Genomic DNA, 12,624 nt, shown 5'->3' with positions numbered 1-12,624 from the left:
CTGCACTTCATCACATTATGCACGGTACTGAAGCAAATTTAGGCATTTGTATGGCTTTGGTAATATATTACATTTGACATTTGTATGGCTTTGGTAATATATTACCTTTTGTTAGTCTTGTGCCAGATATTTAGTCTAGTCTGTAAGAAAAGCTTAAATTTGGTGGCATTAGTGCCATCATCTTTTGGTGTTTGGCAGTTGTACAAGTGATACACCTGGTGTATTCATTTGAAATTTGTACCTTTGATAATATATGGGTAATGTTTGTAACTGATCTGCTGGGTTTCTTGTCGCAGTTCAGAACCACATTTGGCAAGACCATTGTCATTGCTGACAGTTCAAACTACAAGATTTTGAGTGAGAAATTTTAAAAAAATATTCTGAACAGAATGAACATTTACAAGAGACCCCATTTTACTCCAGCCTATTATTTAATCAGTTTAAACTTTTAACATTAACGTTGATCCTAGGATGTGGGCCGATGTACATAGATGCTAAAGTGATTGAACTTCTGCCAGTTTTGTTATCCACCTTCTTTCCACAGGAAAATGAGAAAACAAAGGATGTCATCATTGATCAACGCTTCCACAAGAATATCATTGGTGCAAAAGGAGAAAAGATACGGGGAATTCGAGACCAATTTAATCAGGTGCAGATCACTTTCCCCGATCAAGGAAAGAGGAGCGACATTGTCACGTTAAGAGGACCCAAGAATGATGTTGACAAGTGTGCTGTATACCTTGACAAGATGACTAAAGACTTAGTAAGTCTGTTTCTATACTGATATTAAGCAAGCTTCCCTTTATAATCAGTGAAATTTTTGTCTTAAATTTTCAAGTTTGCAATGTTGAAAGATCACAAAGTTAGTTGACAGATTCACTAGTTGACAGTTAAGTAATGAATCCCAAGCGTCACTTTTTCTTACATACCAACCGTTACACCTTAGCGTAATCATTATTTAAGTCTTGTGCTTACCTGGATATGGATTATGCTACATCAAAAATATTAAAAAATAAAGTAGTAAAAAGATTTGTTTTATTATCATGTCTTTTATCACACACTCGTATAAAGATCTGAAACGAGTTGTATATAAATAATTCTATTCAGGCACTAATCTACGTGGATTTTGAATATTTGTGACTAGAATTGTAAATATACTATTTTCTTACAGTTAATTTTAATTATGACATGGATTCATGATTTGTTTTCTCAGATCCTGCATTTCTGCAACTTAATTTGCATTGATTACACTTGTACCTCTCTTGGGATTAGCATGTATGCTTTTGCCAACATATCTCTGAAGTCTAGACTTTAGATAAAAGTAATGTTCCAAGTCATGATATGGGTTTTTTCATTTCCAGGTTGTCAGCAGTTACCAGGCCCAGGTTCACATTTTCAAGGACTTCCACAAGAACATTATTGGAAAAAATGGTGCAAAAATCAGACAGGTGGGGTACTTAATAATACTGCAAAATTCCTGTCTGATATTTTAAATTTGAGATCTGCATGTAAGGTGTAGCTCTGATGTTTACTGGTATGTTAACCATTTTCATTTATCTATCAGATTGCAGGGTTCATTTTTCTAAAGGTACAGAACATCATTTAGAACATATTTTCACAAACAGTATTTAGCGTGAAATTCAAAGCTTCAATAATAGGCTACTAAAATTGAGTGGACTGGGAATTTTAAATGTCACCCAACATAAACGTTTATTAGTGCAAATCCAAAGTCTACACGTTACTATCGTTCTTATATGTACTGCATCCCTGGACTTGTTTGCTATTTTAATGTCATTGCACTTTTCATTGGTATTTTTCAACCATTACGTATACTAATAACGCATAATAGAGTAGAAAATGACTTAAAACCGAAATAAGCACATCTATTCCTCAAATTGTTTCAAATGTTAATAATATCTCTGAAAATATTATGAAGATTACATTGAGCAGTCTGTTTACAATGGTAAAAAAAACCAATAGCAGTATCTCTGGAGCTGTGTTTATAGGTCTGATATTGTGTAAAATTTCAACCCTCCAAGTTGTAGCTGCCAAGCGTCTTGTTTTTCCCCTATATTTTCCAGATGTGTGTACATTTTTTTGTTACAAATCTGTTTACAATGGTAAAACAGACCGTGAATAGCAATATATCCGGAGCTGTGTTTTTAGGTATGATGTGTAGAACGTCAGTCCTTCAAGTCGTCGATTTTCCCAGTACTTTCATTACATGTATGGAACTAAAACTGGGTACATGGCACAGAAGTACTTGCATACTTCAATCCTCTGCAGAACTTGGGTTGTAAATTTATTTGCCAAACTATTGGCTATTTAATAGTTACTTTCCTTTGTTTAAAGTGGTCCTGTATAAAAATGAAATGCTTGTTTAACAAAGATGTAAAGGCATCTTATATATAAAAGTTTCATCTGGATCTGATTAAAGGCCAAAATTGACTCTTAAAGTACTTATCCCATTATTTGCCAAATATATCCATATTTATTTACTTCTCATATTTGTCCTTTGTAGACAAGAGTTTTATGTGGAATTTTGAAATGACACAGACTTTAACCATAAGATGCATGTCACAAGAAGTTTTTAAAATGCATCAAGCAGGAGCTTGAAAGTCAGGAAGGACAAGAAAAACTACTTTCCAGATTCATTAGTGAAAAGCGATTCTTTCTGGATTTTTCAAAAGAAAATTTTACATCTTTTTCTATGGACACCTTTTAAATTTGGGTGGGCTTAATTTGCACAACACACCTTTCTTTTTTGGCATCCTGTTTGAAAAACTTCTTGTAATAGTCCCAAATTATAAATGTTTGATTCCGGAAATCACCAGATCCTGAGAGAAATACTGTTTTCTGATGCCTGTAAGAGGGTAACAAAATTGTCAAATTGAAATAAAAACTATATGCATTAAATCCTATTCAACTGACAATGGTATGCACCATGTCATATTTTACTGAGTTGTCAGCAAGACTCAGAGTTTAGTGGAATTTTCAGTTTACTGTTTTCAGTCCTGGTCACAAGTGTTGTTCTCAATGTTAACTGCAAAATCTGTTAATGGATATTTCCCCCATGGTTATAAAAGCAGAAGAATACTAAAGCTTGGCACTGTGTTTGTCCTTTTTTACCATTACTTATGTTTAGATTGGAAATAAACTTAAAGAAATTTCAGCTTACATATTTTTTTTAAATGGTAACTTTTATTTTATAGATCCGTGAAGAAACAGATACAAGAATAGATCTTCCAAGTGAAAACAGCGAATCGGATGTGATTACTATCACCGGCAAAAAGGCAAACGTTGAGGCAGCTAAGGCCAAAATTGAGAAAATACAAAAAGAACTGGTATAGCTTTTTGACATTTTCATTTCTGTATATATGAAAAGGGAAAGTTTATCATGTTTAGCATTTAGTTGCCATCTTTTTTTTGGCCCACCATGACACCCCATGTCTAACATCAGACCCTACAAGTAATCAGCAGACATGCCAACCATTACACTTTTGGCATAATCATTGCACTTTTGTTCACTAAATTATGTCATACACCTAAATGTATTCGGATCACACATTTTTGGTACATCCTTCTGAAAAAACTGACAATTTGTTTTCTCATTTTTGCTAACATCCCATTAATCCCACAGATCATATGCTACATATTCAAGAAAAGACAGCTTCTACATAACTACAAAATAAAAGTAATCGTGTCCATTGACTTATGAGCATTTTCCTAACATTATTAAATTCTGTTTATAGTAGCTGCCCTATTTCCAACAAACGTGCTAGTTTCTACTTTCAAACTTTTGACCTTGGTTTTTTATTTATAGCAGATGTATGGCTTAGTTAGGAGAGAACAGACTGGTTTTCAAATGTTCAATCCTTGCTCACAGATTCTTTGTCCTAATTCACATCTGGTACAGCACCAGTCTTGGTATTTGGTGCTAAAAGTCTGGTCAGATTTGTTCTGGCCGATGCGTCAGAGCAAAATTGTTTTTCAAATAATTTCACAGATGGATTAGAAAAAAAACAAAAAAACGATTCAAAGATGAATACATGATTTACACAATACAGCATTCCATTCTAGGGCAGCTTCATGCCCATTGCAGGCTCTGTCTAAAGGATTTTAACATTGGTCATGGTGGTAAAACAAAGAAACCTTGAATTAGCTCTTTAACTAACTCCAATACTACGGTAACTTCTTTTTTTTTTTTTACAGAACTAAATGATTCCTCATTTAAATTTAGATGAGGACAGTTGAGATGCTTTCAGATTAGTTCTTGATTGACCTGAAAACATCTAGTCTTGAGCTAATTCACCCAAAATGGGTTATCTACACACATGTCAAATTGTCACTTCAGACAGATCTGTTTAAAATGGGCTTATATCCACACATGTGAAATTGTCACTTCAGACAGTTCTGTTTAAAATGGGCTTTAACTAATCTGATAATTAGGCATTCAGTAACAATGTTTGACATGTAATCAACTGAATCAAACATTTGTGAAAACATCATTCATCAATTTATTATGATATAAATTGGAATGTAATTGATTTTTCGTTAATATATTTATTCAGCATGGAACAGTGCGTAACAGTAGATAATACGGTGCTTTCATGATCTCTACATTATTTTGGTTATTTTATAACTGCAGGCACTCCTTGTCTTTCACCATCAGTCCTGCTAATGGAAAGTGTCACATGTGTAAATTACTCTTGGAATCTGAGATGAACAAATAAAATACAACTTTATAGTTTTGTGTTTGTCAATATTTTAATAGTTGGCAACCCTGTAAAAGAAACCTCTCACACTCGCCTTTTATGTATATCTAAATTTATATCATTGTGGTTCATATTAATTTTTATCCATTATCCTGTGTCTAAACTGTTAGATTAATTCTGTACTTTCCATATGTGATTCTTATTAAGCGATTAGCCCCACAAGCCAGTACAGTATGCAGTAACAATTGCTTTAAGATTTTTTTTGGTTACCTCACAGTGCTTTTACATTGAGAAGAATGGTTGCCTGCCATTAACTTCATTTGTTCTGGGCAGTTGATTTTTCTACCCATGTAAAATGTCAAAAGTTACACAAGGATATCTGTTCTTAACAAAGGCATAAACTGTGATTGACAGTTTTATTCCTGTACTTTAATGCTATCAGATTTCTTGGATGTTTCCAAATTTCATTGGATTGCATACAAATGTATGGAGTATTACTGATTTTAAATTTATAAGATGAGCTTTGGGGGAAAAAGGCACAAATCATGAGATTTTCCCATTCTTTCCTTTAGCACTATTCATTACTTTAGTGGATTGCATTAGATTTATGATGCCTAATTGTAATTGGTAACCATTATTTATTATCTTTCATGATATCATATCATGATTTAATTTTCAGCACTTATATAACCATGGTACTAGTCAAACAAGTGATAATTTACTATCACATATGAAGAGAGGGAATTCAAAGATAAATTGGTTCCTTGTGAATACTGATGAGTTTACTGTATTTTTTTAATGGTTCAGAACTTTCTGTATGTCTGCTTCAAAGTATTAGTCTAATAACATGTGGAAGTAGCTTGACATTTTACACATGCATAAACATCAATGCATGTTTCCTTGCTTGATTCAAGTCTTGTCGTTAATGCTCTTTTCAGGCCAGCATCAAGGAAATTAGCATTGAGATCCCACACAAACTCCATACCTCAATTATTGGTGCAAAGGGACGTTTGATTCGTTCAATTATGGATGAATGTGGTGGTGTAATTATCCGTTTTCCCACGGAGGGCAGCACTAGTGACAAAGTACTGATACGTGGACCAGAAGATGATGTAGAGAATGCTAGAAAGCAGCTGTTAGAACTTACAAATCTAAAGGTAATTTAGTGAGATTAAGACAGATTTTCTTTCTTTTGCTTTGGTCTTGCCTGAAATTGGCATCACATTTTGCAAGTTGTTTCTTGTTGTCCATTGCATCAAGATTGCTGAAATTGTATTGGACTTTTTGAAGTCTTATTTCTGCATAAGTTACTGCATATAACGGAAACACTTGTATAATATTACTATAGGTCTGAAGTTTGCATCCTCATAGTCTCCCCTTTAGAAGATGGTTCCATTATCATGTAGTTCATGAGCAAGGCTCTGGCCATGAAACCATTGTGTTGTACAAAAATCATAAATATCTGAATGAACCAGATACGAGTGCAAATTTCATTGAATTTTTATATTTTTCTACAAGTATTTAGTGTCTTGTGATATATTGTATATTTTGTTGATCTTTTTTAGAGTATGATGAGATATAGTTACTTTTCCTCTGGCAGTGACATTGATGTCAATTATGTTCAAGTTTGGTATTAAAGTATTTTTTATACATTTTTAAACATGACGGAGCTGCAGTATGCATGTAATAACAGATCTGGTTTACCTTTATTTTTTTCCCCATCAAATTACAGAAAGAAGCCAGTCACACTACCGAGATCAGGGCCAAGCCAGAGTATCACAAATTCCTTATTGGAAGAGGAGGTTCTAACATAAGGAAGGTGCGTGTGATTTTATTTACTTGTTACCTATGAAATGTTCCTTATTTCAGCTTTTTCCTACATAAAGCAGTAACCAATTAATAGAATGTAGTAAAAGTGTCACTTAAAGAAACCCAGTAGAATTTTGAACATTTTAAGAAAATTGTATGCATTTGAATCGAAGAGAAGTGATTATATACCAAGATTAACCATAGCAGTTCTCAACCACTCTGGTGGCCTAGTGTTTAGAGCGTCGTCCTCAGATGCAGGAGGTCGTGGGTTTGATCCCTGGTCAAGTCATACTGAAGACTGATGGTACTAACAGCAGCCTCGACTTGATGTCTGGATAATGTCTAGGTGGGACATATGCTACATGTCTGCAGCATGATGCCCAAATGCTAGACATCACTATAAACTGCCACACTGCAGACATCGTAGTAGTATGACTGAATTTTTTTTAAAGCTACTTTAAAAATCCAAATTGTACACACCACACACATGGCAGTTCATAGCCACCTAGAACAACTTTTTAATTTAGATCCATATCATGGCCAAATCCATACCATATATGTTTTCAGACTTCTTCAGTGTCAAGGAATATTAGGAGTGAATTAATATCTATTTTCAGCTTATTTGTTTTGAGATAATTTATTCTCTTTCATAGGTGAGGGAGAAGACGGGGGCTCGTGTGATTTTCCCTACCAGCCAGGATACAGATCAAGAACTGATCTCCATCATTGGAACCAAGGATCAAGTGGAGAAGGCTAAGGCAGAACTGGAATCTTCAATAAAGAACCTGGTTAGTAGCTGCATTAACAGTTTTTGTCTCTTAGGAACCACTTGTATGGCAGAAGTGGTGATGTGAACAATAAGTTTCTGTGGTAAAGTTTTGTGTCAAAAGTTTATCTCCTCCCTCATCCTGTTCTTATTTCCAGCAAAGTTTTATTTGTGATCACTGTTTAATTGACAGTTTTGCACGTTGATTTTTGCATAACAACTTGGAAGAATTTTATGGATTGAAACAAGATTTGACAGTCTAGCAGTAAGAAGTCTTTGTTTAATTTTGACTTCACTGTTTTCTAGCAACATTTTACCAAGTTATGACCACTATTTGATGATGCTTTGCCATTAAAACCTCTCTTTAGTCAAGTTTGAGTTCACCATTTCCGTATATGTTGTATTGAGTTGCAGCTGCTGTGTGATTTGGAAATTTGCCCTTCAATTTCCGCTTGGGAACTTTTCTAAGACTTTAGATTGAAGCTAAATTTGCTATAAGACTTTGCATTAGGAAGACCATAGTTAGATTTGATTTTAAGCATTTTCTGTCAGAACTTTATGGAGTTATGGCCCTTGATGGACTTAAAATGTTGCCCATAAACTGCATCATATTGAATAGTTTCATACCTTGTATGCGTCTTTCCCCATATAGAGACTGAAGTTGCACGTTTTACCTTGGCCTACATCACACTTCAGACTTAAGTTGGGTAGGGGCAGTTTCCCATTGATTCTGGGGCATAGTTGTGAAGGGTGTAGGTCACTGAAGCCAATAAAAAAAATCTTTTCTAGATCGAACTAGATAGCCTTTATTGGGGCAGAATTACCTCCATACTGATTCTGGGGCCCAAAAGTTAAGGTTGAAGATCACGGGAGCTAAATTGTCATTATAATGCCACTTTCATAGTTGCATTACACTTGGGGAGGCTCAGCTTCCTCAAGTCTTTGATAAATAAAGTGTCAGTGTAGCTGGATGTAAAACTGCATTCTTGGTTCTGCATATTAGCTAGACTTGAATAGACCCAGTTTTCATCAGACTTAAGAGGAATGCTACACTTGGACAATAGAAATTAATTTGGTCCAATTTATGCAAACTGCAATTTTTTGTTACACGCACACAGAGTTACTGAATGGAGAGCTTTACACTTGTGGAGGGTAAAAAAATAATCTTGTGATGTGATTGGAGTTCAGAATTTCTGGGCAACATTAGGAGAAATTGTTCATTTTACATTTATAACAGTATAGCTGGTCAAGGAGATTATCTGTTCTTCCATTCTAACTTTGCATGTTAGATATATTGTGCTTGTGTTTTTTTTTATTAATGTGATGTTGTTTAACTGGTGACTGTCCTAGATTAAACGTGTCAGGAGCATAAGGGAGAAAATAAATTAGAAGCTTACTTTACACTCGTTTGTAACGTGGAAGAGATGTTTTGGTGCATGTGGGTTGCCAGTCTGCATATTTTTATATTCTACAGGTTACCTAAGAAATGCAGACATCAGTTCCTGCAGCTGTACTGTTTCTCTTCCTTCATCAAAGAAATCTATAGGCACTATCTTAGCTATCAAAAAGATGACACAAGTTGCAAAATTCTTTTTTGTAGAATTGCCATGAAACACATTTCTATAAAATAATCATGGTCTACTTTGCTTTTTTTTAATTTTCTAGGACAATATTGTTGAGGGTGAAGTTAATGTTGATCCCAGACACCACCGCCATTTTGTTGCTCGGAGGGGAGAGGTGTTGCGACAGATAGCAGATGAATACGGTGGTGTGACTGTCAGTTTCCCAAGAAGTGGCGTCAAGAGTGAGCGTGTTGTTCTTAAAGGAGCTAAGGATTGTGTGGAAGGAGCAAAGAGGAGAATCTTGGAAATCGTGACAGATTTGGTAGGTTTTTAACCAGTCAGATTTGCTTAGATTTTACCCTGCCAATGAATTTTCATCATTTAAACGCATGTTGAAAATTAGTTGAAATCTAAAGATCGGCTGTTGCTTCATCGTAACCAAGAAGTCATTGATTGTAATTGGTTGGAGGTATTTTTGGACAGTGTCATTTTCTTATACTGAATAACTGTTACTATAATGTACACAAATTAACTTGGCTCTTTTAGCATCTACCATTTTGTTTGTTTGGTTTGTACAAAACATTGAAAGGATGTATTACTTAGTTTTTACCTTTCCTGAAAGATTTTATTCAGAAAGTCGGTTTTAAAACAAAATTACAAACATAATCATTTATATTTTAGAAAATCATTATTGAAACCTTGGTCATTCTACTTTTCTTTCCAGTCTTTGATTTGTTACAAGTCCTAAGCTTTTAAAATAAGCAACAGAAAAGAGTGAAAAGCAACAGGCTTTGTAAAATTCAGCAAATAATTTATTTCCCAAGAAGACGAAGTGCAAATGAAGAACAGAACAGTATTGCAAATTAAATATTTAAAAAATCCAAGAATTACAGACACAATAATTTAAAGTTTTGAATAAACTTGAGTGGAAATCCAAATTGAGTGCGCTGCTGAAGTGTTGATGTGTCTGTGATGACCTGTATAATGCTGATAGGCCTTTAGTCTTTTGTTGAAACACAGTAATATAATTCCAGGTTTGAATTCGCTATAAATCCCAGTGTCCAAGAATATTATTTTATTATGAGCACTGTATTTCCAGAGAAAATAGTCACAGAATTTGAAGAAAAGAATTCCAGCCCACATGAACATAAAATTGATTCTGCTAGTTCTTAAAACACAAATGAATAAGCTTTCCATTGACAAGATTATATAGTATTAATAGGGACAACAAAAAAAACTATAAAAAAACTAACATACAAACAATGCAAATTAAATATTCTTAACAGATTATTTTGATTAATCTTCACACCACTAATGGCAACCAGTGATGTTGGAGCTGGTAGCCAATGAGAAATTTACCACCACACAAACAGGGTGGTGTTTGCCTATTTCAGAACCGAGGCCCATTGGAAACCTGCACATAAATATTTTTGGATCTTGTATGTGCATGATGCAAGTTTTTATAACTACTAGTCATGGATCAGAAGGGCTCATTCATTGGCCATTTTATCAGCTGTCCCTCCCTTGTCCAATATCCATTGGAACAAGTGTGATCACTAATCATCACCCTATATACACGAAAAAGAGATTTGCAAGGAAATTTTAAATGTACATTTATCTCGCGATCTAGCTGGTGCTAAAGAAAGTGGTACCCCTTTGACAGCTGCTATTGTACTTCGGTTAAGCTGTGAAGGGGAAATTTTATGTAATTCTGTTTCCCTATAATGATCAAGATAGAGCGATCTGTTCAATTTATCAAGACACTGGTAGTCTTTGTAGAACATCCTCAGGGCTCTCTCAGGATGTATCTTGTATAGAAAATCTTCATGCGTCTCATCCTTAACCAGTGTTTGCATTTGACATGAAGTTTTAACTGAAAGTTATTGTGATGTCTGGTTTGGGGTTTATTTTTTATGTTTGATGCCAGAAGTTCTTTCCATTTTGTCTATTGGGCACATAAAACCGACCTAAGAAAATAAAGGATAACTGCACTTGATTTTAGACTGAATTGAGTGCATCCCAAGCTTACAAAATGGTGTACTTCTTGCCAAATAAGCATAAGACGATCAGTTAAATTGACCAAATGTTTTCTTGTGGGTTTTTTTAACTGGGGCACCATGCGACATCTTATAATCAAATATGATTGATTGAAAATGTCATGAAGTAAAGATCAGATTTTGTTAAGTGCAATCACTATTTCCAAAGGTATAATACAGGGAGGATAAAATTTAGATACAAATGTTCACGATAAATTGTCGAGGAATATGGCTACACAAAGAGGATGAATTTGAATCCCAGTACGATAGGATCAAGCTGAGAGACTGTTAAGGCTCACAGATGTTTAGGTCATGGATTGATCAATTTCTGCAATATTCACTTTTCCAACATTATATATTTTAAATCAGTTTTGTCAAGTCAGACTATTGCAGTTTGCTAGTTTTCTTCTGAACTAAGACAACCACACCTTGAACAGTGGATGTGCTTTGTTGTTGTGGTAGGGTTTAATGCCATTTATCAGCACACGATAGGCTATACATGGCGGCCAGTATTAATGGTGGAGGAAGAACCCTGGAAAGAACCACCGACCCTCAAGAAGCTACTGGCAAGCTTTCTCATGGATGTGCTTTTCTTTAGCAGATAAAGAACTGTAGTCTGACCTGATGCCTAAATCAAGGCATATAGTGGTGGAAAAGTGAAATTTATTGCAGACATTAGTAGATCCATTACAGGATTGCCTGTGATAATGACGCATGCTCGAGTTTCTTGAATAAATAAGGTTTGTGACGCCTGATTGTTAGCACATCTGGCTATCAGGTCAAGTGAACATATGGTTGTGCATTACTTGCATCGCTAATGTATCACCAGGTGCTTTTCCATCTGTCAACAATCATTTGTTACCAATGTGGAGTCCATATTTCCACTCCAATTACAATCAAACTTGGTATATGGGTTTATGCCACAAAAATCTCAACCAGTTAAATAACATACAAGATATTAATGAAGAGATTTTGCATCCAGTTGGTTAACAGTGTTACTCCACGGGGAGCCATATATCTGATTGAATTATAGTAGCAGACAAGGTTGATAATGAGTGAGCTTCGTGCATTCTGGTGAGGTGATCATGCTTCTGATTGCTTGTACTTGTTACACTGCTGGCAATATGTCATATCAGATTTTGATTGAACTGGAAGCCTGCCTGTACATGTATCATTAAGATTCAGACAAGTTCAGTAACGAGTAAGAGCCTCACAACTTAAGTAGTTGATGTTTTATCTGAGTGGCTGAGCTTGTTTGCTTCTCATTTTGATCAGATTTAATTGGATTTTGATCAGACTTAAAATAAGGGGTTAAATTCTCAAGGTCTTGGATTAGCTCAATGATGACAGTTCCCACATAGTCAGAAGTAGTCAGGAGAAAGAATAGATTTGTTCCCAACTGGAAGAAGCTTAATTTTGTAAATGTTTATCAAAGATGGGAAAACCTGGAATTTTCAGCAGCCACTTGATGAAAGAAAGAAATACATAATTAAGTAATTAAATTGACGAAACGATCCCCGGCCGAGTCATACTAAAGACTTCAAAAAAAATGGTACTAAAAGCTGCCTCGCTTGGCTCTCAGCAATAAGAGGTTAGTGTTGGGACTGGTCTGCTTGATGTGACTGGGTGAGACATTATGCTACATGTCTGCAACATGATGCCCCAGTGCTAGGCATCACTATAAACTACCACACTGCAGACATCGTAGCTATATGACTGAAAAATTGTTAAAGCTA

The 12,624-nt window shown here is 35.0% G+C and overlaps 1 protein-coding gene across 1 annotated transcript in view; it reads left to right on the top strand.

Moving 5' to 3' along the window:
• The window catches only part of LOC149781824 (vigilin-like), a 53,826-nt gene that overhangs the window by 21,913 nt on the left and 19,289 nt on the right, over nucleotides 1-12,624 (top strand). The window contains exons 13-19 of the mRNA XM_089936000.1: nucleotides 545-763; nucleotides 1,362-1,448; nucleotides 3,213-3,344; nucleotides 5,654-5,872; nucleotides 6,448-6,534; nucleotides 7,178-7,312; nucleotides 8,956-9,174. Of these exons, the coding sequence (XP_089792126.1) occupies nucleotides 545-763; nucleotides 1,362-1,448; nucleotides 3,213-3,344; nucleotides 5,654-5,872; nucleotides 6,448-6,534; nucleotides 7,178-7,312; nucleotides 8,956-9,174 (1,098 nt within the window). The remainder of the gene's footprint in view (nucleotides 1-544; nucleotides 764-1,361; nucleotides 1,449-3,212; nucleotides 3,345-5,653; nucleotides 5,873-6,447; nucleotides 6,535-7,177; nucleotides 7,313-8,955; nucleotides 9,175-12,624) is intronic.

Source organism: Sinohyriopsis cumingii, chromosome 15 (assembly GCF_028554795.1).
Source record: "Sinohyriopsis cumingii isolate HCF-2022 chromosome 15, ASM2855479v2, whole genome shotgun sequence".
NCBI lineage: Eukaryota > Metazoa > Mollusca > Bivalvia > Unionida > Unionidae > Sinohyriopsis > Sinohyriopsis cumingii.
This window is presented reverse-complemented; position numbering and strand designations above follow the sequence as displayed.